General features: G+C 41.3%; 1 protein-coding gene across 14 annotated transcripts in view; it reads left to right on the plus strand.

The window, feature by feature from the left end:
• shank3a (SH3 and multiple ankyrin repeat domains 3a) overlaps positions 1-26,077 on the plus strand; it is a 181,015-nt gene that overhangs the window by 95,189 nt on the left and 59,749 nt on the right. For 11 of the 14 annotated variants that reach the window (XR_003984993.1, XR_003984991.1, XR_003984992.1 and 8 more), the window contains 9 exons: positions 7,506-7,583; positions 7,905-7,971; positions 8,940-9,169; positions 9,492-9,661; positions 19,867-20,048; positions 20,514-20,537; positions 22,456-22,485; positions 22,792-22,821; positions 24,658-24,726. Coding sequence is in view for 11 of the 14 variants with exons in the window: in XM_030426982.1 (XP_030282842.1) it covers positions 7,506-7,583; positions 7,905-7,971; positions 8,940-9,169; positions 9,492-9,661; positions 19,867-20,048; positions 20,514-20,537; positions 22,456-22,485; positions 22,792-22,821; positions 24,658-24,726 (880 nt within the window). In the remaining 3 variants the exon portion in view is untranslated. The remainder of the gene's footprint in view (positions 1-7,505; positions 7,584-7,904; positions 7,972-8,939; positions 9,170-9,491; positions 9,662-19,866; positions 20,049-20,513; positions 20,538-22,455; positions 22,486-22,791; positions 22,822-24,657; positions 24,727-26,077) is intronic. The other 3 variants (XM_030426985.1, XM_030426986.1, XM_030426984.1) reach the window with 2 other exon arrangements.

The following is a 26,077-nucleotide window of genomic DNA, read 5'->3' on the forward strand; positions in this document are numbered from 1 at the left end:
AATTAGATTGTATCATTATTATAATATAATATAATGTAATATGACATAAATATGTCGGAAAATGCACACAAACATTGATTTGACATATTAATCTCACATGTAAGTTAATAAAATACATGTTGTAGGTGCTCCCCGCTGTGTCTCTCTGTCAGCTAAGTAGCCCTTGGCCCCAGCAGAATGTTGTTGTATGGCTTCTACATAAATTAAACTTTAGTGTTTGTGGTAATGACAGTAACCCAGTGCAACACTGATGTGGTTTTAATTGTTTTTGGTTAATAGTAAATGTCTATGCTACAGAGGAGTACGCTATATCATGTTTTGGCAATGCAGGCAATACCTGTTTACACTATGAATACATCTTTATTTATTTATATTATTTTAGTTGGCAATAAGAAAAATGTAGAACATACCCAGCCTCATACTTAGATTTTCTATAATTTCCAACAAAAACAATCCGCTTTGACTTGGTTTCTCAGAGAGAGTCCCGAAGTGAGGAATTTTTCACTGCCTGAAAATAAAAAAGAAATATGCTGAGTGTTTATTTTAAAATATGAATGAATGTGTTCTGTATCAGGAGAGAAACAAGATGACATTGGGAGATGAGGGCAGTGAACACTAGAATACTCCTGGGAAAATGTAGAGTGTTGTTTGGTACAGTATGCCTATCTACTGTGTTGTCCTGTTTGGTTAAAGGCTGCTCGACGAGAATCTTGTAACTGGGCGTTGTGGAAGAGGGTTTTTCTGCTCATTGGGAAACAGAGAGTAGTGCTCGGTTCATGAACATTATATGAGCACTTTGCCCCCCCTCTCCCTCTCTCTCTCTCCCCCCTCCCCCCCCCCCCCCCTCTCTCCCTCTCTCTCTCTCTCTCTCTCTCTCTCCTCTCTCTCTCTCTCTCTCTCTCTCTCTCTCTCTCTCTCTCTCTCTCTGTGAGTGAAAAGTGAAAAAATGTGTGTTTATGTGTGTGTGTAATTGCGAGTTGTAATTATAACTGTGTACTTCTCGGCTAATTCCAGTCATGAGGAATGACCTGCTTCTACTGGACTGGAACACCATAGTCTCAGGAGAGTGTGTACGTTTGTGTGTAGGTATGTTTGTGTATGTGTGTGTGTGTCTGTCAGCTTGGGTTTGGTAAGCACAGCATTAAAACTTAATAAAAAGCTGTTGGTAAAAAATCCATGTGACTGAAGTCATTAGATGTTCCACTCAGTGGAGAAAGTGTGTGTGTGTGTGTGTGTGTGTGAAGCAAGTGTTGATACAGTCAAAGAAAGAATTGATGAATAGTTTGATTTACAGTTACTTGTACAACTTCTTTTAAGTCCACAGTCTGGTAATGGACCTTGCTGCAGCTTTTGTGTGCAGCCACTGGTAAGGACGGTTGTTAATCCTGCCAGTGGAGGCCGAACACCACACCGAGCTGATTGATCCCAGTATCTCTTAGCAGGGATCCAGCGGGCTCGAAACAGGCTTGGCTCTGATGATTATGTACCATTACAAAAATAAATGGCTAGGTAGAATTGACCATGAAACTGGTAGTCCAGTGGAAGAGATCAATATATCCATATCTAGAGAAAAAAGAGACTTTGTTAGCGAGGGACAGATAAATGAAGGTAGAAGAGTGGATGAATGACAAGACAGCACAATATGTAATAAAATAACATTGATCAGTGGCTTGAAAGTCCTATTCGTGGGGCTGCCTAGCCATTAACATTTACCTATTGGGCCTTTAGCTTTCAGATGTGATGAACAGCGCTGAATGAATGCATGGCAGGGGTCTTTTACCTGGCAGACAGAGCCATGGGAGGCGGTTAAAGAATGACTGAGAATGGACACAGTAGGTAATGGCAAATGGGGATAACACTAATGAGTGAAATTAAAGAGAGGTGGCACAAGACACACACACAACTGCCAGAACCAGTCAGATCAATGACATCTTGGGACAACTCTTTGATAAGCTGCATAGAGGAAGGATGAGTATGACTGCATTTCTACAATACTTGTATACTGTTGCTGTGCACAATAATGAGGATTCAGCTCTTATTTGAATTATTTCAATAATCATTAAGTAAATCATTCAGTCATTTTAGTCACATCTCAATGTAAAAACAAGCTCTACATTTAGTGGAGGATGCCATATCTGCTCCCTCAATTCTAATGAGAGAAGTCATCCTCAAATATATCAACATGGCTGTGGAGAGGAACCATCTGTCACAGTCTTTACGCATGACTGAACCGCGCTGTTACTGTAACGTATTAGACTTAGCTCACTGTGTATTCCTATGAAGCTAATGTACTCACATTAACCAAACCATGGTGAGGACTACTGGAATAGTTTCCTTAATGAATTCCTATAGAAGGCCTTGGAGAGTAGAAGAAGACAGATGGCCCAAACTGTAATTGGCCTCCGTGTGTGTGTGTGTGTGTGTGTGTGTGTGTGTGTGTGTGTGTATGCATGTCTGTTTATGCTATGATGCTGTGTCTGCAAAAGGGTGTAGAATGTCTCTAAAAGGCACAAAATCAGGAGTTCGGCTGGTGAGGTGCTAAAAATCTTCATTAACTGGATTATTTAAGAAGGTAACGCGTTTTAACATTGACACAATAAAACGGGGGTTGTGTCTTGCTACATGCATGTAAATAGAGAGTTGTGTCAGATGTGTAACCATTAGATCAGTGGTTCCCCAAGTGGGTTTCAAAGCAATCTGGGGTGACTTGAGGACGGACCAAGAGGCCTGCAAGATTGATCATATTTATTGATGGTATATTTACATTTACCTTAACTAGGGTTTTTGTAACGTTTTCAGACATTTCAAACCAACTAAGCTAAAACCAGATTCAACACTCCTCTGTTAACAGGTAAATGGACAGTTTTTGGTTGCTTGAGGAAGACATATTGTTCAGCATCCGATAGCAAATAATGTAATGTGCCTCTCCCATCCCCAGATTACATGAAAACAAGACAAATATATTTAGAAATATAGGCTTTAAAGAATTAAAGAAATTATAAGATAGCCATTTAACATGTTATAGATATGGTGTCTGGAGGCTTTGAAGAGGCAGCCATGGGCCTTCTGTTACAAACATCCAACAATAACAAGGCTAAATGTGTCATGTACTAAATAGTGATACAGTATGACATTTACCACCAATGGTTCTTTTATCTCCGTAGCATGGTATAGAGCTATAGGTCTGAATGGGAAATTTTTTTTATTGATTATTGATCGACCCATGGCTTTATGGAAAGTTACAAAACACTTCTAATGTTGCGTGCTAAAATAACAGGAAAGACTGTGACGCATGTGGCACTTAGAAGCGGCCATAAATAGGCATGAACTTGGCTAACATTTCTTCAGCTATAGCGCTTTACTTCAGTATGACTTTGTATCTTTCTTAATTATTTCCTTCTGCTACATATATGTTTCTCTTCAACCTTGACACATTCTTCATGATACGTTCCTTCTAAACGTCCTCATTCAACACATCTTTCTTCAAATCTTTGGCAAAAATACCTTTGGTGTCACCAGAGTCTATAAGTACAAATACATAATTGCACATGAAGATTTATCTGAATAAAACACGCACACTTAGCTCCTCAATTTAAAAAAGATTACTTTGAAAATGGTGATCATTGTGTCTCGTTATGCTGAAGAGAGAGAACAGTGTGTGTGTTCATTGTGCATGCAGTTGCACAATGTATGCGTGGTTAGCAATTAGCTAAGCTAACAGCCTCAGGCGTTTATCTGTACAGGTTTTCAGATGTTTTAGAGCCTTAGCACTTCTATAGACTATTAGCAGTAAGAGTAATCATGCATTATTCATAACACCTGCTCCATTTACAAATACCCCCATGTATTCACCGCGTGTGTTTACATGGACTTTGCAGATTCATTAATGCAGGTTCATTCATGTAGGTCAGTCCCAGTTGACATTATGAACCCTGCTCAGTTCAGGGCAGAGTCAGGCACAGCACCAGCATAGCTCCCATCGACAAATGTGTTTTACCAGAAGAGGGTGCTTCAGTGATAGCTTCATGCAGTTTTCTCACTGATATAAAACACGAGGGGCTTGTCAGATAAACCCTGCTTGATGAATAAAGTCACATTATTATTATGATTCTTACGTGTTCAAATAATCTGTGCGTACATGTCCCAGGATGAGCAACTCAGTGGTGATAGTCACCAGAGTCATTATGCTGATACTCCAGTTAATTCTATGCTGTGCTAAATTACATATCGACCCTCAGCCAGCCAGCACATAGACATAAAACCATGTCTGTCAATCTACAATTGGACTGTGTTTAGCCAGAGGGGCCTGTGCTAATTTACACACACACAAAATATGGCAGCCATCTGACACACAAAGAGAGAGAATGTATGGTTGTGAACTGATGAGAACGTCCGTCTGTCTTGTGCTTCTTGTAATGTGTTCCACCTAGAGAGCTAATTTCAGACTAAATTTTTATATCCAGATGACGCTTTGTGGTCATGCTTTACATTGAATGCCTGAACCTCTTCCTCATTAAGCTTACTTGTACACTTTCATGCCAAGACTTGGCTTGTATTGGATCTTCTTGTAAGGACTGCCCATCCCTTTTTTTCCATGCTCTTTCTTTTTATTTATTGTAACCAAGAGATGTATAGCTATAGAAACAGTGCCTGGACGGTATGAGCTAAAATGTTGTATGTATTTCGGCCTATATTTTTACCCTCATAATCGGATTAAGAGTTAAAAGATAAGAGTTAAAGTGGTTGTGTGACAGAGTTTCAACATGTTAGATGTAGGGCTGGGCAATGTCATCTGAACTGTCAAGTGACAGTGTTCATAGTGAAAACATTTGATGGATGATGGCATCATTGTTGGGGAACTCTTTCTGATTTGGAGGCAGTGTGTACCATCACAGTTACCGTAAGGCAGAAATTGATCTTTAGCATACCGCTGTAGTCACTATTGTTTCCCACTAACGCTCTGAAGTGCTGGGAATAAAAGTGTCTTCGTCTCTGCAACACATTACTGTAATTTATCCGTGTTCAGGCTCAGAAGCTTGAAACAAAGTTGCTGGCTAGCTGTACCGAGGAAGCTAAGCTAAGAAAGCACAAAGAACAAGAGCAAAGATGAGAGAAACGCATTAATAACGGCCTGCAGAAAAGAAACTCACACATTTGTAACCAGGTGTCTTGGGTTTGACTAACTGAGCTGGTTTATTAAGAAAAATAGATGAAGACATCGTGTTAGTCAGTCAGCAGCAGCAAACTTCTCTTCACTTTCTCTCCCACATGTCACAAATTCTTGCCTCACAGAAACTCTGAGTTGACATACTACTTTTTTGTGCTCTCTAGTGGGGGGGCTTTTTAATCACGATGCTATAATGGTACAGGGCTCAGAAGTCGATGACTGTCAGCCATCGGAGCTTATTTCTGCAGAGCTGAAGATGTGTGTGTTTTTGTGTCTGTGTCTTCTGCTCGCTCCATTTCTCACAGCGCTTCAAACAGCTGCTTTGTAACTTAAGGGTAGCTGTGTTTGGGTGAAATGTTTGCAGACTGATATTACATACTGTGCATACATCGCTTTCATCCATGCTTTAAAGCCTTTGTCCATAACAGTTTGAATGGGAATCATTTCTTTATATAGACTAGATTCAGTGTCTGTTGGATTGTACATATCAGGAGGGGGGCATTAGATATTATTTATATTATTATTAGTTATGCCTTATATCAGTTATCTCAGTTAGTTGATCTTTAGATAAGTATGTGCAGGGCTCACTTTATGTATGGTGTTGTAAATGTAGCTGTAAATTAAAAGTACATTTACGTTGCCTTCTTCAACCATTCATGTATATCCATTCTGTGCTGTTTTCACCTGCTACTTTGTTAGATACCCACATACTGTCTGGGAGAGAATGCATCACATTTGCACCTCTCACACAGTCTTGGATTTTTTCAAAGTGGATTATCTTCTGATCGGTACACCTGGTCTGAGTTTAGTTTTGTTGTTTGTGCTGGGGTTGTGAGCAGAACAGCAACTCAGAGATGTTGAAGGTCTTAAACTCTGCACATGGCTTCAAGGAGAATATCTATTTGTATGAATGCATGTGTGTAAAAGGGAAAAAAAGAGAGAGAAATAAAGAAAGCAGTGTTGGCACTCACTTGATAGTAATGTAAGAGAAAAGAAGTAGAAGTATTTAACTAATATTTAGACTCTAATTAAAGCTGTGCAAACATAGCCAGCAAACACTTCTAGTACTAACTGTTAAAAAAAGCAATGTGTCCATGTTTTGATAGCCTCTCATTACTTCAACATGAAATATTAATTTAATCACCTCCATATTCCGCCCGAACCTTCATACTCCTATGTGAAGTAGGTTGTGGAGACAGCCACATGTGCAGCACAAGGCTTTTCTCAAGGGTTGTCCTTGTTCACTCTACCCCAAGCTACCTCTGTCTGAGTCATCCTCAAACAGTCCTCATACTTGCAGCGATGTTTCTTTTGGAGGTGATCAAAGATGTTGCTTGTAATGCTGCTGGCAACGACTGTCGCACTGCACAACCCAGTAAAAATGTATTTCACTCAATAAACTGCTTTTTTTAAAACCAAAAATTGCAGTTGTTAGGGTGTCACAATTCTCCAAATCGAAGATTCAATTTGACTTTGATTTCAAGATCAGGATTCCATTCAATTTTACCAATTTGAACATGTTTTTTTTGTTTTTCTTCCCCAAACTGAAGCTGTGCCATCGTCAGACTGATTTCATTCTGGATTTTTAAAAAGATAAACAGATCAGTATTTTACAACAACAGATTGACTTTATCCTGGTGGCTATTTGCAGGTCAGGGTTAGACAAGTTCAAATTACATTCACAAAAATGAAGAGTTTGGAATTCAACAGAAAAGACCAACCTCTGGGGATTCAACAAAAAAACAGCAAAATGTTGACATACAGTTTGTTAGAAAGTTTGGTTTCTTAGGTCTATTCAGAGTAACCTGTCCCAATAAAGGATCGCTTAGTAAGAAAAATAAACCCAACACCCCTGAACTGTCAGAGTAACCTCTGGTACCAGTGAGTTGATTGACCTCAAATAGAAATCGTGACACCCTGAACCAACAGCACAAAGTTTTGTTTTGCTACCAACTTCATATTTATTTAGTTCTGTCTATGTTGCAGTTTCTTTAGTCTTTTTAGTGAGTACACATTGATTTTTTTCTGTAAAATAGGTAAATATCTGCTAATGTTTCCCTCTTTTGGCGCGTTAGCAATATTGCAAGTAAGACCTCGCAATAATTAATACACAAAGAGTAGATTTGACACTTCAGGGGTACTTAATGTGATATTTAAAATCCTGTCTACACTGCTGCAAACACTAAGGACAAAATACATTTCATGGCACAGTACTTACTTGTATATATGCATCTCTAATTGAGAGACCAATTAGAAAGTTGAAAATGGCACCCACAGGATCGGCGTGTGTGTTAGTCCTAGTCATATACATATATAATATGTCTCTGTTGTCTTTCAGGATAGCTGTGCGAGAGTTCTCCTGTTCCGAGGGGCAAATAAAGAGATAAAGAACTACAACAGCCAGACCGCCTTTCAGGTACTTGTGGTATCCAAGAACCACTGCATGTTTCTGTGTGTGTTATTTTACTTTCCATCCTCGATGTGTCCTAGCTGGATGGATTGAATAGCTTGTCTTACAAAGCCTAACGCAACCACATTGAATGTGTTGATTACCATTTAAAACTTAAGCAGTGTAACAGCCCCCAGCCTGCAGGACTAACTGTGTGAAACATTTATAAGAATAAAGAGTGATGAAAAAATATTTATATCTATTTTTTTTTTTTTCTGTTTGCATAGAATGAAATTTGCACTTATGTGTTTTCCCTTCCGTGTCCTCCTCTCTTTTCCACACCTCCAGGTGGCTATTATAGCAGGAAACTTTGATCTGGCTGAAATCATAAAGGTCCACAAAGCATCAGATGTTGGTAAGTCGTCAATAGTGGCAGTATATGACCAAGCTCCTTCAGTGTGTGATTTAAATGTTAATGTAGTGTCCAGGAGACATCAGACTGAAGGATGGCTGAGCGTTGATAGTGGAGAATCTCAAGGAAAGTGATTATAGGCTATATAGAGAGGTGTGGGGCAATGAAGGAAAGGAGATGGAAATGTATGAGATGTGGAGAAGGTTTCAGTTGCTTATTGGGTCCCTGCCGAGTTGAACATAGTCTCTGTGACATGAACATACAGGAAAACTCTGCCATCTAGTGTGCACAAGATGTAACAGCCCACTGTCTAATATTTGATCCCTTCTAACACTAAAACGTGTAAGATAAGTATCACATGTAATGTTTGGATTTAATTGTTAATTTATTCTAATTGTTAGTTTCCTACTCTGTCCTTATGCTATAGAACTCAAACACACATTGTGAATAATTTCAGCAAGATGGAATTTGTCATGATGAGAATATTTGGTTCCAAGGTTACACTAAAATTTAGTGATTAATATTAAAATAATAACAAGATCGACAAGATACAACTGTGTTTCAATGATCTTTGCTTTACTGCAGCCCCGTCAGCACCAAATCCACTCTATCATTTGATCCTTGTATAAAAGATTGAGTGTATTTTATAGTTTTTAGTTTATTTCTTACCTCTGTGTCATGTTGAACATCTTAAACATACTACATGAGATGACAAAACATCACAGAATTAAAAAACATACATTCACTGATACATGGAGGCGCAGAATACAGTAGATATAATAAATTACCTTATATTTCATTATATTCGTTATACTTGTTAAATTAAATGGAGATTAATGCCCCTAGTAACAAGCTTTAGACACATTGAGTGACCTTGGGATGTGTAGAGTTGCAGTTATTTCCCCATCATTCTGTTTATTCTGCTGGCTGCAGATTCTTCATATCCTGCATTTGTCTCTTTGTCCTCTCAGTGCCTTTCAGGGAGACCCCCTCCTACACTAACCGTCGACGTGCAATGCCTGGCCCCCTGCCCTCACCACGTTCCTTGCTCCGCTCTGCTAGTGACAACAACCTGAATGGGGACCATGATCACATCCACAGTCAGGTCCCCAGAGAAATCCGTGGCCGTCAGGGTCATTCCCCTGTCCCCTCACTGCGCAGTCTGCCAGCTCTTGGGCAGCAGCACAGCAGCCTCGGAGAGGTAAGATGAAGCAAGTGAGGCTGTCGGGTGTGTTTGAATTTTTTATTGGTGTGTGCTCATTTTAGCATGAAGTTGAGAGTAGACAAAGCTACACAATTTGATCTTATACATTAATAGTCTCTTTGTACTTTTGGTTGCACAAGAAGCTGCAATATTGTGTTAGGTAAAATGCGTGACAAAGTACCATAGTGATGTAAGAAAACATGACTGTTTGGTAGAGGTCCCAACAAATGTCACATTATGATTTTAATGGTTTTATTTTTCAGTGAAGAATATTTTACATGTGCATATGATACTTATCTCTTTTTCTGCTCTGTGTCAGAGCCGTCATGGAGAGATCCCTGACAGCAGTCTCCAGAGTACAGGCAGCTCCAGATCCTCTCATTCCCGCTCACCTTCGCTACATCACATGCATGAGGAGGACAGGCCGGTTCCCAGGAGGTCCCATAGTCATGGCTACCCTCACGGACATGGCCACCGTGGAAGACTCAGGTTTGTAAGATTTGCTTTGACCTCAGCTCAACCCCATATGTTATTTCTGGTGATTTCTCCACTGAGCAAGTTTTGAGAGAGCTTTGTAAACAAGCAAATCTCTTCTTCTTCCTGCTCCTAATTCATGTCTCACACTTGCCAGTCTTGGCAGCTATTCACTTTAAATAGATGATCTGTGATTGGCCCTGCGATTACGCCTCTACTTTGATATTTAAACCAAATTTCAAGAAGCAAAAGGCCCCATGTGATGTGTCTGAATCACTTGTTAGTCACCAGGCAGTATTCTGCATCTTGTTTCATCTGCTATCGCCTGCTGCGGGTAATAAACATGACACAACATCAGTCAAAAATCAGTGCAAAATCTTGTTTACTATTCATACATCAGTCCCAGGCACACATGAATGTCTTTCTCCTGTCGAAACTGTACTTGAACCCTGCCCAGAAAACCATCTGTATAAAGCATTAACTGGGAATTTACTCAGCATGTTGATAAATTGGTATCAGATTCATAGTGGCGGATTTAAACTCTGATTAGCACGAGGTCTGTTGTAATTGCAGTAGCTGTTGTGTGGCCTGTGCCCCTGTCATGGTATGAGGGCAACGATCAGTGGAGTGTTGTGTGTCTGGCATAGACAGACAACCACCCTAATTATGTAACAAGCATGGACGAAATGCAGCGTTTTCCCTGCTGGGAGGATATAGGCCATACAACATTCTTCAAATCAGTGTGTGTGTTTGTACCTGTGACCTTGTATGTATAGCCACTTGCACACAGCTATGGCCATGGGTGCTTGTACAGTTCAGAGACAGACAGATGGATGGCGACTAATAATGATCACCATGGGGACCAATTGAAGGCTGCCAAGCTGTGAATGTGTGTCAGTTTGTGTGTGTGAGAGAGAGAGAGGCGGAGAGACAGAGGATACATTCCGAAATTAGAGCTATGAGTAATGTCATTGGACGGGCCACTCAGTTCAAAACAGCTTGTCACTCGATTGATACATAAATCCACAGATGTAGTTGTGCTGCTGGGGGTGCTGGAACAAATCTCCTCCCTGGTACTCTGAACCATTAGACGAACAGCACAATAAACTGGGGCTCTGATCACATCTCAGAGCAACAGATTTAAGTGGTTTGCTGACACTTGGTTTGTTAAGCTTTTTATTATGATCATATGTCAGAGCAAGATCCCCTACCTACAGCACACACCTAATGTGATTCCTGGATGCCACACACTGCTCTTATGTGTGTGTATGAGTGTGTTTGTGTGATACAGTCCAATGTCTCACAAGGGAATTGCATTACAGACACATCTCCAGACGCACTCCAGTCTCCCTCTAATACTCTCCTGTCACTTTACTCCATCCATCAAAGACTCTCTCTCCCTGTCTCTCTGCCTCTCATTCTGTCATTCATACATACACACCAACATGTACACACAGAGCCATTAATCTATGGTTTGCAGCCAGAAAAGCAGCCACCATCCTTTATTAAATGGTGAAACATGCACGTATCACTCACAAAGGTCTGAAAGTCTTAAAGGATTAAATTGCATAGACTTTCAAATTCTTAAATTTAATTATATGAAGTTAATTCGTACATTCACTCTGGGGGGCTTGACCACCTCCCTGTCTTACTGTCAAACGGTTACAAATTTAGCAGATTTTTCTTTGCTGTATCTGGCATTAACATTCATTGACAAAGAGACATGTCTTTTGCACTGTCACTGTGCTCATTTTGTACAAAGCTGATTAGCTCGAGTGTGAAGAAAATGAAAAAGAAAGAGGATAGCAGGTTTAGTGTGTCTGCTGTGTCCTGGCCTAAATGGCCTTCTGTACACAGGGAGTTGAGACCTTGTTCTTCAGTGTGCATTACCCTTATACCAAGTATCAAAGTGAGGTGAATGTATAAAAAGCCCAAAACGAGCAGCTGGTCTCCATGGCCAGAACCTGCACCCAAGTGAGACTGATGCTGTCCTTGAATATTTTCCCTCTAATATTTCTCCCTCCCCCTCTCTGTTTCTCTCTCTGACCTTCTGTTTATGCCCATGGTAACTCTAGAGGCATAATGGATACCAGGGGAGTGTGAAATTAGCTTGGCCGGTCAACAGCCCGCCCAACGGCAGACTCCAGCAAGTTCCTGTGGAACTCACCATCACTTCCTCCTCGTTTCACGTGTGCATTGCTGCCAGGCTTGGATGGCTTGGCCAGGCTTCAGCAGAAAGTTTAGATGGAAACAATAGGGAGAATATAGATAGCTCAGGTCAGAGTGTCTTATTAAAGGGTAATCCCGGTATTTTTAAACCTGGGAGCTACATCTAAATGACTAAAGGGTACAAAAAGCCAGCAAAAACAAAAAGTGTCCACCGACAGACCTTTTTGTTAAAGCATATGACTCTTTTTGTTATATCTCTCTCCTTATAGCCACTGGACTGGTTGAAAAAAGTTTTTTTTTACCTTGCAGATCATCTCAAAACCGTCTTCAAACTTGACACAAACAACAGAAAATTACTGTCTTGGTTACTGTCTTGGTTCTCCACTAATGCAACAAGTGCCAACCCCAAATAATCCCTTAATTTATTGCGTTATACGTGGAAACATTCTGGTTCAACGCGCTGTTCCCTTGTCACCCATTTTGATCCCTCTTGTTCCTCATCTGTTTTTTTTTAATCATTTTTGTTCCATGATGTTGTCAGACGCTTAGAGTAACAATCTGAGTCTGTCAGTTGCAAAAACAATTCCAAAACTTTTTGTACCTATTTATCATATTATATAATACCAAAATATGTAAAAAGGTTTAAAAATACCAGAGTAACCCCTTAAGACTAGATTGTGATGAAGTCAGGTTTAAGCATAAAAATCTCTCGAACTGATGCAATCAACAATATAGTAGACATCGTAGTCATAGACATGACACAGAGGGATAATTTGATAACATGGCAGAAGTTTATTCAGAAGCAAATTTGCCCTCTGTCATAAGAGGTTAATTGGTTACTTACCATGATGTGCTGTCAATACAAAGAGATAATTAATCATCAAGATGACAATGTCTTGGCAGTGTCACTGTCACAAATTGTGATATTATTGAGCTGTGCACCTTAGGACCTAGATATCAGTCTTTGTTTGGAAAGACTGCTCTCAAACTGTCAGATTGACAGAAATGATATTGCTGAGCAGAAGAAACCAACTTTTATCATCTCCATTTCCAGCGTGTCACTCTTCACAGAACACAAAGATTACACGTTCAACCAACTTCCTTTGTAGTTGTCATGGTGAATGTGTTTTTTCACCAGTATTTTTTAGGATAAAACATTTTTCATACAATCTGACAGGTTTGGTAAGACACAGATATGTTCAAAAAGCAAACAGCTTAGTTTATTAAATAACTACCAGCACTGATCTAATCACCCCTGAGACCATTAGCTCGACAAAAATGTTTGAATGTCATGATGAGCTCTTGCTATCCTTTCTCTGGAAAGTGTGCCAGGAGATTTGATCACAAGGGACCAAATCTTCTTTGCAAAGTCAGTCAACATTTGCTAAAACATGTTGTCATGTAAGATTGTTGTGTTAGATGGCAGTTTCACTGAGAGACAGAGACTGAGAAACTGTATCATTACCTGATGATGTGCTGTATCGCGTCCCCTCATGTGTTGTGTGATGGCAACAAGCCCAACATCACCTTTTAATTCTTTGTTTGTTGCTGTTCTCCTCACCTCTTTTTCACCCTGTATCCCTCCCTCTTTTTTGCATTAGTCACACCAGTGGCTGCTGGCATGTAGATTATCCATGGCGTCTTAACACAGCCAAAGGGCTGAGGTACACAGAGAAGAAAGGAGGACAGGAATAGGGAGGAAGAGGAGGAGACGATAAAGAGCTGAGCTCCTTCTGTTTCACTGTGGAGAACCTACATCAAAGGCATGCACAGTAGCATTGGTCTGTGCACATCGGAATTAAAGGTGATGCTGATAGGCCAACTGTAGTCCATGAGGCTTTGTATCATCATCTGTGTTTAAAAGGCTGATAGTGTCTGCACATGATAAATCAACAATATGGTCATTTCATGCAGTGTTACAGACATGTACAATATGTGTAGCTGATTTTAAGTGTTAATCAGGCTCAGAATACATCACACAGTGTGGATTTGGTTAACAAATTGTCTCCAAATACGTGACTGCCAGTAACTCCAGTCACAGAACTTTGAAATGCCAGCACCTCATGTACCTTAAATGCTTTTTAGCATCTTGTGCCAAGCATCCCAGTCTGCGTCGTGGTAGCAGGAGGATAACCATGGTAGCCTTGATGTCCTTCTTGACAGCTACATCCTCAAGCCCTTCCTGGGGGATCATGAGGCATTCCCAGATTCAGTCAGATTGGATATGTTATCTCTTCAACATGTTCTCTGTCAGCCCTGGGGTCTCCTCCGGTGTGATGTGCCCATGAGGTTTTACTCCGAGCTCCTTTGGCATATCTAAGCCCCTCACCTTGCTTGTAAGGCTAAGCCCAGAGACCCTGCTAGGAAAATTAATGTTGCCTTCTTGTATTCATGATCTCCATCTTTCTCTCAGTTACCAGAGCTCATGACCATAGGCATTGTAATGTAGAGCAACTGAGAGCCTTGTCTTTAGGCTTAGCTCCATCTTCACCTACGTCACCTACATTACTGCAGACGCCGCATCAATATACCTGTCAATCTCAGATTCACCTACTCTCACTTACGGATGACACCACTCGGTCTGACCTGAATGCTTTGAAGCTTCAGAGTTTGCCATGGTAAACCACCTCCAATGTTCGAAGGAAGGAGATATTGCATTGGCTGCACCGATAAAGAGGCAAATGACTGAATAAGAACTAGAAGCTTCTCAATGGCGTTTAAGTAGTGTCAACACCCACTCGCATGAAGACCAGGGAGGGAGCATCCCCTTCTCTTCAAGTTGATTTTGAGACTTTGGAAGCAGGGAGAATGGTTGACATCTACCCTAATTACAATAATAGGGAAATATAAAAGTGAAGAATGACCACAAGTTTGATGGCCCCACATCCCACTATTAAAGCATAAAATATTTGTGGGAATATTGTCAGTGAGGTAGTTGGTCTGCACAATTAAAGGCTGTAAATGTATGAATTTATTCAGTCCCCTTGTTTCCGTTGAACATTTGTTGTCTTCATTTGTTGTCTGAGAAGCACCTGATTCAGTTACAGATACGTGGCGAACTTGGTTTCTTGTAGATTAGCAGGTATATCTCAATTTAGCTTTGAAGCCCCAAAAATGGTATTCAGGACATACCTAGAGACCACAAGAATTTTAGATTACCGTGTAGGGGAAGGGGTTGTTTAGGACTTTCTTCCAAATGTACTCAAGAGCAAGGCCACTCACAACACGACTGGACTTTGTAAATTGTTTATAGACATTGGCCCTGTCATTAAACAGGATGAGCAGTACACAGGCTATTCATGCGATGAGACTGAGACTTAATAATTTGCCATTTGTGATGTAATTTTGTCATCATAATCGGGACAAATGTACACATACACAGAAAAGTGAAGTTAAAATATTTTAATGTAGGTGAATAGTGTGTTGAAAATGATGGCAAAGCATGCAAATGTAGTGAGTAAGGGTTGAGCAGGTTGTTTACCCAGTCCTCCTCTGCTTTCTCAAATTGAGGTGAAGTTTAGGGTTATGTGTTAATCGCACTAATTGACCCAGTCTTCTAATTTCTCTAAACGATAAAGTCTCTGTAAAGCTTAAGCTGTCCGTGCACATAAAGAGTTGTTGTTCACAAACTTCATATGTTTTGCCCAATGAGTCTCACATGCTGCCTCCACCTTGATATCCATAAACACTCCCACATTAGGCAAGAAAGAATGAGAGAGCACATATCCATTCAAGTGCAGCAAATCAAGGACAGACCGATGATCATTAGGATGCAAAGTGTGATGCTGATTATGACTGTGTTTATGATGTGCTCATCTCAACTTAGAGAGCTGGGCTATTTGAGGAAAAAGCCATTTACCTGAGAAGGCGAGGCAGTCATGTGAGAAAAAGCTACATGGAAGCTGCTTAGTGTGATAGCATCTTTGTAAATGCCATTTAATGACATTTCCAGTTGAATCTTTTGACTTTTATATGTCGTTGGCAGATTTTGACAAAAAACTGCGGCAGCAGGACTCATTATTGAGCTGTTCAAATGTTAACCTGTCTTTAGTGGGCTCATTGATCCTAATCAAGCATTTGATAAGACACAAGTGTTGACCCTTGATTTAACACAAATTGTACTTCAAACCTCATCCATAGTTAATAGCAAGTATGCATAATAGAAAATGTACATTTTAATGATATTTTGCCTTTGCTTACATGAGGAATAAAAAACATATTGGGAGTCAGGGTCACAGTAATCTGTGGAAGCTGAATTACTTTTGCCTTATTCAATAGCTTCAGTGCAATGTTTTTCAATCAGTAAGATTGCTTGAATCCGTGAGATGATATAGCGAGGAAATGGTCAGCAAAGGACAATAGCACTTGATTTTAATACATGTGATCTATGACAAATGGATTGTTTTAGAAATCCAAGCTCATTGACAATAATTGACTTATCGGTGCTTTTGTTGGCTTTATTTTCTTTCCTTTTGTTGACAGTTGCCATCGTTACAGAAGCAAGGCTGATGTCGAAGACGATAGAGCTTTTGTTATACACCGCATTAGACGTTTGTGTATATGTGTCTACCTGTGTGTACTTGTGTGTATACATGTAATGGATCCTACAGCTGTATCTTATAAAAGCCACCTATAATGAGGCACAGTGAAAGAGAAGAAGTTGTAATAAAAAAAACCATAATAAGCAAGAAAACAAAAGCTGTTCTGTAAAAATGTTGCACAAGTTTGCATATGAAAACGGTGAATCATGTCATCATGCAAAATTCATCGAGCAAGTAGAATGTTAAAATTGAAACACAGAGTATTAGATGTGTAAAATATTTGTTGCTTCTGGGGGAAAAAAAGGAACAACACGCTCAAATGAAACATCTGAAAGGTAGAATACTATACAGTACCCAGCAGTAAACATGAACAACAAGACAAGATAGCATTTGAGTGAGATTGTCTTTATAGATCACTTTTTCAAACAAAGTTACTCAGTGCTGCACAGGATGCAGCTACAGAAAATTAAACAACATGTTGTACATACATATTGTGATCTAACAGGGGGGAGACTGTTCCAGAGGGATGGCACCCCTTGGATTGGCGGAGGGAGCAGAGTATAAATAAGAGACCTTAGCTGGATGATCTGAATGGTCTAGAGGTGAAATACAGATGGAAATGTTTGGAAATGCATAAAGCATCTTCTATCATGTAAATATCCGATGAAAGGATACAGATAATTTTGGAATAGGCATGAATCCTTTTCAAAAATATCAACAAATGCAACATAGATAGGCAAGAACACTAAATAGTTGGCACGTCCCTCTTGAGTGCAGATAAAAGATTATTTAGAAATCATTGAATTGCTTTTTAAAGTTTCCTGGTCAATTTAACAAAGAAAAGTCTCCTCTTTGCTCTCATTTGGTCTAATTTCAAAGTGATTGTACGTAGCTTTCTGGTCGACCTTTCAGCTATTAAACTATATTACAGCCAGAGAAGATATGAAATAATGTAAAATTCTAGGATGCTACCAAATTCAACTGACGGATGGATCATGATACGATTGCTTTCAGTGGTAGCTATATTGAGTTAACTTCTAACAGAAAATGCTTTTGCATGAAATATTGTAAAATCTTAACATTGAAAGTAGGCTTGTCAAATTTTTGTTATGGATGATTAAGATTTCTAAAATCTGATCTGTGGTCATTCAAGTGTTGTTGAGTATTTTTACCTTAAATGTAAAGAAAATTTGCCTTGGCTCATCAACTACACTAAGAAGAAGAAAGAAAGAACCAGAGAGACAGAAAGAAAGAACTACAAAAGACAAGGCAAGAAGTGAACAGAAACCAGCTCCACCCTCACCTTCTGTCTAACACATCGAGAACATATGTCACCCTGAGCATCATCAGCTCAACTACAGGGAGCATCTTGGGTCAAGCTGTGTTCATAACTTCACAGCAGGTGTATGGCGTTGGAGAGGTGTGTGAGTGGAGGAAGCGGATTTGAGTCACTGAAATAGGTGTCCTTTAAGGGATCTCATTTTGTCTGTCGTTGTCACTTTGACATAGCCTCATATCCCTGATCCCCCCCCCCCCCCCCCCCCCCCTCAGCTGTGTGTGCTGCTGATGTTCAGTGCTGGGGCTCAGACATTAACATGCGGCAGCCATCCAGGCCCCTCAGTCCCTGCGGTAATTGGAAAGCCGTCAGCAAGCCGTTGTCTCGATGGAGAAGGGGACACAGAAAGAGAGGCTGTGCTAGATGGGGAGAGCAAGAAAAGCAATAGGGAGCAGATGAGAGAAAGAGACAAACAAGGATTGAAATGGGGAAAGGCATAGACAGAGGGATGGAGAAGGGAAGGGGAAAGGGCACAGGGGGCTGGAATCAGGTGTATGTTAGAATGAAGGCTATGAAGTAACTAATACAACGTGCCGGGGGAAGAATGGCAAGAGACTGAAAGAGGTCGAAAGGTGTATAGACAGGGATGAAGGTGTTTAGAGATTTCTAGTCTTTTAAGGAAAGCGGCAGAGATTAGCATCAAGAGTTCCAGTCCAGGAGCATAATCAAATCACTTGTTGCAGGGAATAAACAATTTGTAATACATACAAAGCAGAGCCTCTTTTTTTATTAAATATGTATGTCATTAATTATATGTATCCCATTTGTTTTGATGTGTGTCCAAAGATGCTTGAGAGAAATCTGTGACGGCACCAGCATCAGAATGATGCTCATTGCAACTCACACAGCGGTGGCAAAGTAGTGTAGAATTCACCGCCAGAGAGAGAGAGGGAAGAAAGGAGAGAGAGTGAAGATGCAATGCGAAGAAATGTTGAGAAGGAGAGCGATAGGAGGGTGAAATGGAAGCAAGAGAATGAGAGAGAGAAGGAGGAGATTCAAGGCGAAGGGAAAGAGGGAGGAGCGACAATTAAACCAAATGGGCTGGAGCCTTTTTGCCCCCCGCCCCACTGCACACAAGCACACTCACAGTCACTCACACACACATACACACACACACACACACACACACACACATGCACATACTCTAGCAGCCTGCCTCAGGGAGCCATGGCGCATGCACGCTTGCAGGCAGACAGGCAGAAGGAGATCAATCGTGCTCTGGGACTAGTGTGTGTATGTGAGTGTCAGCGATGTGTTAGCGACATGCTGGTGGTGGCGTATGCCATGCTTGCGGAGGTGCAATGTTAGCGAGAGTGGAGGGGGCTGTCTGTGTATGTGCCTGTGCGCACAGCTAGAATGCACACAGAGGGCTTGTGGTGTGTGAGTGTGAGCGAGCCGTCAAAGGGGAGGGGAGCCACGGAGCGCAGCAGCAGCAGCAGAAGCAGCAGAAGCAGTAGCAGCAGCATTGCCAGAGTGTGTGTGAGTGTGTGTGAGAGCGTGTGTGTGTGTGAGGGGTGGAGGGGAGAGGAGAGGCAGACACGGCAGGACTCCCGGGAGAAGAAGCGGGAGTCGGGGAGCAGACCCAGCCTCTCTCCTCCACAGCTGGAGATCAAGGACCCAAGGACGAGGCAGGATCTGTAGCCCAGCCTGGAGCAGCTAATACTGGGGACACACAGGGGGATCTCTGTCCCCTCTCTGGAGAAGGGCTTCTGCTGGAGCCCTAACTCAAGATGTGTCTGACTAAGGGGGGCTTCCAGACACATCTGACAGACCCACACAGAGGAGGAAAGAGTACAGTCCCTCTTGCCGTTAAACATTTCGGCTTCTACATCGGTTAGGATGCGGGGTAGAGGGGAGAGATAGAAGGAGGGTGAAAGGGAGCAAGAAGGATATTTTCTCTGCTATTAAGGAAGGAAGAGAGGGAATAAGAAGAGGAGGAGGGGGAGAGTGTGGTTGGGAGGAGTGTACTCTCCTCTCATGACTCTCCCATGGAACACTGACTGTTGACTGTTGAGCGGCAGGCACCGGGACGTGTTTATGAATCCCTCCCTGGCCACTGTTACAACCAGGGGGTGTCACCAGGTTGCTGTCCCACTGACGACCATGTCGGTGACAACGGGCTTCAGTTACCAGCTCCCTGGAATCACCACAGTAACATATGTGTTTGTTTACAGCCCCGGCTCAGTGCAGCGAGACCCAAGCCCCCCTCATCACACCCCTCCAGCGCTGACGGGCCCCCGTGGGCCCAAACGTAAACTCTACAGTGCTGTCCCAGGACGTACCTTCATCGTGGTCAAGCCCTACACTCCACAGGGAGAGGGAGAGATCCAACTCAACCGTGGAGAGAGAGTTAAAGGTAGGTTGTCTACTATTATTTGTGTCACTACAGATTTTATACCCTCACTTAACCAACTATCACTACTTCTTGACCCTACAGCGGTTAATATTCTGTTTTTCATAGCATGTCAGCAGCGTTCTATCCCCACTACTGCTGTTTAGGATCTCCTGTAAAGTTCATGGCTACATGTGGCTTTCATGACTATCGGAGCTGGGTTTGTTGGAGAGTTAAAAAGCACACTTTCATTTGCTCTCATACTTTTCAGACAACAAAGCACACCATTACTTCACTCTGTTTTTGACTGCAAAGCAGTTATGTAATCTCTCAACCTGGAAGTCATTTCAGTGTCGTTTGAGCTTGACATTGAATTATCATTTCATTCACTCTGTAAATGTGCTGTTTTCTGCTCTACACAGAGGTGCCGTGGCTTCGCTTTTATGTGTTTGTGTGTGTGCTTTTGTCTCCATCCATGCTTCACTCAAGACTATGACTGTAATGACGTAGAAGGTAAACTCCATAATATTCTTCTCACCCTGTGTCTCTCCCTATACACTTCAGTGTGTCAACCCTTCACATACAGTGTAGCAATTAGTTCCTGGTCCTGTTTGAATCCACTTGAGATATGTGTATAATCTCAGTACTTCAAGGAGAGGGCATGCAAATTCAAACAGGTCCTGTGTGCCTTTTGGTTGTTGGTATGCATACACAAACTGTTGTTTCTCCTCTCTGACAGTACACCCCCTGAACGTACAACTGCTTTTCTCTCTCCTCTTATCACCTGTCCACAGACACCCAGCTCCACATTGACCCCACACCCTACATCCTGCCACTTCACATATATCACCATGGATCAAACCCACATTAGCTTAATGGAACCAGTTCCCTCACGTCCTCAGAAAGGCTGGGGAGAGAGCGGCTGCACTCATGCAGGTCATGCAGACCTCTCATGTTCCTCTCAGATCTACAGAGGCACAGGAAGTACAGATTAAGGGTCAATTTGGAATTTCAATTTGGATGTTGTGCAAAGGACCACAACACACACACACACAAACACATACACACACACTCGCACACACAAACATATTTCTCCCTCTTCCTCACAAACATTGGCTAGCAAACAACACACAAACACCTTTCTATACTATCAAAACCCCTTCTCTCTGCCTGCATAGATACTATGGTATTTCCATCCTTGTCTAGATGTTTTCTGTCTTCTAGCTTCTCTGACCTTAAAAGCTTTTACCAACAGACCTCCCCCTGTATTTTTCGATGCTTCTTCTTCTATTGTGTCTTTTTTATGGAAACTCTGCTGTCATTTACACAGGAATTATTAAAGCTGATGATAAACAATTCAGATTGAACAATTCAGACTTGTGTTTTTGCAGAACAAAACCGAACGATACAGCGTTGTTTGAAACTGTGATGCATACTGATGTTGACACAAATGTTATCGGGAATGTGATGACTCAACAGCACCCAGTTTGCCTCCATCTACTGAATGGATATGCTGTCACTGTTTTTTTTTGTCGGTGCAGCTGAATCCATAACCCTGCCACTAATGTGAACACACAGTGTTTTGCCGTTCTTTCATGTTGGCCATGCAGGAAACAAGCTTACAGTCGCATGGCTGCCAGCACCATGGCCCAGCCAAGTAAACCATCTGGCTCTGTTATGCAACACTGACCATCATAACCATTACTGTGTTGAATTCACTATGCTTCTGTAGACCTGAGATGTAAACTGAGAAATACATCACTGATGTCAACTGGTTGTTATACAGCTTAGAGCCCAGGCAGCTCAGGTTCATGTTAAAGGTTCGTTTTTGTTGTTTAGTGCAGTAGTCCTATCATGTAGTCATGTACCAGGGAATGCCCAGCCCTCCTGGTGCTAGTGCCTGGTGATAGGCTAGGTGTGAGAAGCCACTTCTTTTATGGATGGGTGTCCCTTGGTTTGATACATAATGCATTTCATCTGATCTGCATTCATAAATGGATGAGTTGCTAATAGTGATAGGGCTCATTTGCACTGGAGGACAGGAGGAGGTAAGGCAGGTGAAAGAGAGGGGAAACGGTAGGAGGATTTATTTCTCTGTCTTTGTCCTGTCTCATCTTCCTGATTAAGGTGGGGAACAAATCAGAAAGCATCTACAAGCATCTCAGGGATGTTGATTAGATCCAAGTAAATGCTAGTTTACGTGTGTGTAAATATGCACATATGTGATATACATATCCACTGCATTGTTTGAACCTGGAAGCCAACTCTGATATCGTTTAAACATCAACATGTTGTTGATTCAGTTATGGTTAGATGATTAACCTCTTCACCCCAACCTACCAAACCCCAAACACACAGACAGTCACTCATAAACTCATCTCTGTCTTCCTGTTCATGTCATCACACCCTTGTTAATCACTCTTCATACCAGAGGAGCATCTTTACGATGAGATCAGACTGGGTAAATCTCGCAAAATTATTTGTCTGTTTGTGTGTATGTGTGTGTGTATGTGTTAGCATTCATTCTTACATATTTAAGCATCGCATAACTGGAATGTTGTATGCCATATAGGGACATGTGTTTCTCACTTTATAGTGTAATGGAGACCACTGATGTTGTCCTAATGGGAGACGTAGCGCCCTGTTCTCAGCAGTAGACTGTAGCACTTTCCCTGTATGTTAGCTACCTTTATTACTTTGTAATATGAGATTCTTGAACCTTTAAGATTTGCACAATATGATGATTTCTTCTCTATCTTTCTTGTAGTGAAAGAGGATGATGATCTGGATTCAGATGGTAAATACAGTAGAGCAGTATAGAAAACTTCCCATAGCCCTGTGTTTGATGTAAAACCCACAGCTGAATTCACTGGTTCTAGACTATCATGTCACTTAACTAGGACAACTAGGTTGTCTTCACATGGAAGGTTTGATGCTGTGATTATAAGATGGTGTTTGTACACTGTAAGATATTAATCACAAATTTTAGTGAAAAGCAAAGTTTTTAAATTTAATGAGAGCAAGCAGCTTCATTTTCCAGCCGATTGGTGCTTTCAAATTCTAAACCCCATTTTAGGTCAACTGCACGGCCTTCCTCAGTTATTTATTAGTTTCACACATCATGACAATGATGGCAGTGTATAATAACCGACTAAAAATGAGAACTACTGTTATATTGACGATAAAAGTTTCCAGAGAGCACAGGGTGTTGGATGAGTCCACCAAACCCCCCACATGAGGCTCATTAGCTTTTTGAGGGCAGCAGTCTGCTCGGAAGTAACAACAAGCCTCATTTAAACGTGTTTTTCTTGTAATGGTTCTAATGATTTATCTCTGTTGAAATTGTTCATAAACATAGAAAACGACTATATGATAAACCTACACCTGGTTTATAATATCACACTAGAAATAGGAGCAAACATGAAGCAAACATGGCAACTATATGGCTAGTAACTTTGTTTGAATTAATTTTGTTGATTAAATTGACAATAGAAGAGTTTGTTGTTTTATCGTATCATTATGAAGTAACAATGTAATGGCTATAGAATGATGATGTCGTCGGACTTTAGATTGGTTCCCTATTAATCGAGCTTTCAATATGCCTTTTTGTCTGCCATGGGGCACAAAATCTACTAGGAAAATCATTGGTTGATTGGCGATCCAGTCAGGCAGACAGCATGCACCATTTATTTCAGTTTTCATGACTTTGCGACAGCTGCACAAGCAATAATACCACTTGGTAAGACTTTGGCGTTCTCTTGGCAGAAATGGAACATAGTATTAATAATAATATATTTATTAGTGAATAAGCACCTTAAACTATCTACAGAGGGGACGGGTCATCTTCCATGGTGTCCGTCAGGTTGCTCCATAATGTCGCTACAGCAGCCCAAAATAGAAAAACCAAATACTGTCTCTTGAAAATCGTCTTTTGTATTTTGTTTTAGCTTTTTTTAGACCCATCGTAGACAAGGGGTTAGGCGCATGGTGCTAAGTTGGCTGCCATTAAATCCTACACACTGAACCTTTAAAATTACTTGTCATAAAAAGCTTAAAATTATAGGACATTCTCTCACACATCTTTTAAGTCATCATTTTTAAGATAATATGACACCATTGGTTAAACAGCACCAATGTCCTTTTAAAGATAAAGAGAAGGATCTTACAGGATGACCCGTAACTCCCTGGTCAAATTGAGCAGGTGATGCTCAGCTCTCAGTTCAGGTTTGTGCCCAGAAGATTCAGACTACCAGAGAGAGCGTGAGCAGCTTTGTTTATAGCGAGCCTGAGAATCACTGTCTCCGCTAAAAATGCTGTCACGCAATTACTCCTGAATGCTGTAATAACCCTGTGATGTTCATGATTCAGCCCTCTTTTGTTCAAAAATCTATCTGCTCATTCAAAACAAAGCCTCAGAGGTTGACTTGCTGAGGTGTGTTTTATGTGTTTGCCCACAATGTACTTTCATACAGCAGTGTATGTTGTGGTAGGATAGTGCCAGGACCTTAACTGTTGACACCCAAATGCATATGTTTATGTTTGAGCAATGTAGATGAAGTTTATACACCACAATGACGACCAACACCACATTTTTTTTTATCAGTTATGTAATTATTAATGTAATGCCTTATAGCTGACATCCCGTTCAATGAAGACGATGAAGATTCCATTGGCTTCAATGACGATGACGATGAACACATAGGTAAAATGAATCATTTTTCTTTTTTAATTTTCAAAGAAGGATGACAAAGTGGTTGAAACTAAAAGTCCTCAAGGAGAGTCAACTATTAAACATTCTGCTCCCACAAATAAATAATGTGAATATTAAAAAAACACTTATTTTCAGGTTTTTGATTTTGTTCTCAAAAGTGGCACGTTATTCCACGTTTTCATCCTTCATTTTCATGTAGACTAGCATCCATAGATGCACATTGCCCCATGAACATCAGTAGATGAGCCTTAAATGCGTGCTTAGTTCCAATGACTGTCCCCATGAGCCGTGTGGTTTATCCAACCAGTTCCTCCTCCATTTTGAAGAATTGCTTTGAAAAACTCCCAGCCTTCAGTCAGTGATTGTCAGTCCATTGGTCCGCTGTCTGAGATCAATGTCTCTAGACAGCCTTCGTCTAGACAAACAGCCCTGCTGTCCGCCATTTAGCGGGGTCATCCACATCTAGCTCTCCAAGCAGACTCAGGTAATGAGATCTGTTTGTCCTTCCTCACTCACTGGACTGCCACTGGACCACAAAACTACCATGCATTGGTATCGTGGGTTGAGTGTGTGTGTGTGTGTGTGTGTGTGTGTGTGTGTGTGTGTGTGTGTGTGTGCGTGCGTGCGTGCGTGCGTGCGTGCGTGCGTGCGTGCGTGTGTTTGTGTGTGGTGATGATTTCAATAACTGAAGTTGAAAGAAATGGATGCTTCCAAGATCATCAGATCTGTGGTCTCTGTGTATTTGTGTACACTGCTCATGCTCACAGCCATTTGTGTGTGTGTGTGTGTGCATGTGTGTGTATGTGTATTTGACGATCTCTCTTCTACACTCCATTAACAGGTTGCCTGGGCCCATCCCCCCCACCCTCTCGCCTCCCCTCTCTATACTCATTCCCGTGCTCACCCCCTGTATTTGTTTCTGCTCTTCCCTTTCATTGATGTAATCTGATCTCATCATCCGGATGGACATCTCTTGAAAGGCCACTTACTATCACCATGGTAACGGACAGGGACACATGCCACCGTAACCTGGTCAAGCTTTTTGTACACTTTCGCACCCGTACACACCCAAACTCGCACATACAAACACAGTCACGTACATGTACACACTTGCTCAAACTCAGGTGTAAAGGTAACACACAGGATCACAAAAACGCATTCAAAGGAGCAGATGTGTGTATCAACACGCTGCCGCCCTCCCTCCGGGAGCATGAACTGCCCATTCAGGACATTCGTCTCCTCAACAAGGTGACACATTTAAGAGCATGCTTCCGTAACAATGTATTACATCTCTCTCTCTCACACACACACACACACACACCACATACACCTTCTCCAAACG

This window comes from Sparus aurata, chromosome 8 (assembly GCF_900880675.1).
Source record: "Sparus aurata chromosome 8, fSpaAur1.1, whole genome shotgun sequence".
In the NCBI taxonomy this organism is placed as follows: domain Eukaryota; kingdom Metazoa; phylum Chordata; class Actinopteri; order Spariformes; family Sparidae; genus Sparus; species Sparus aurata.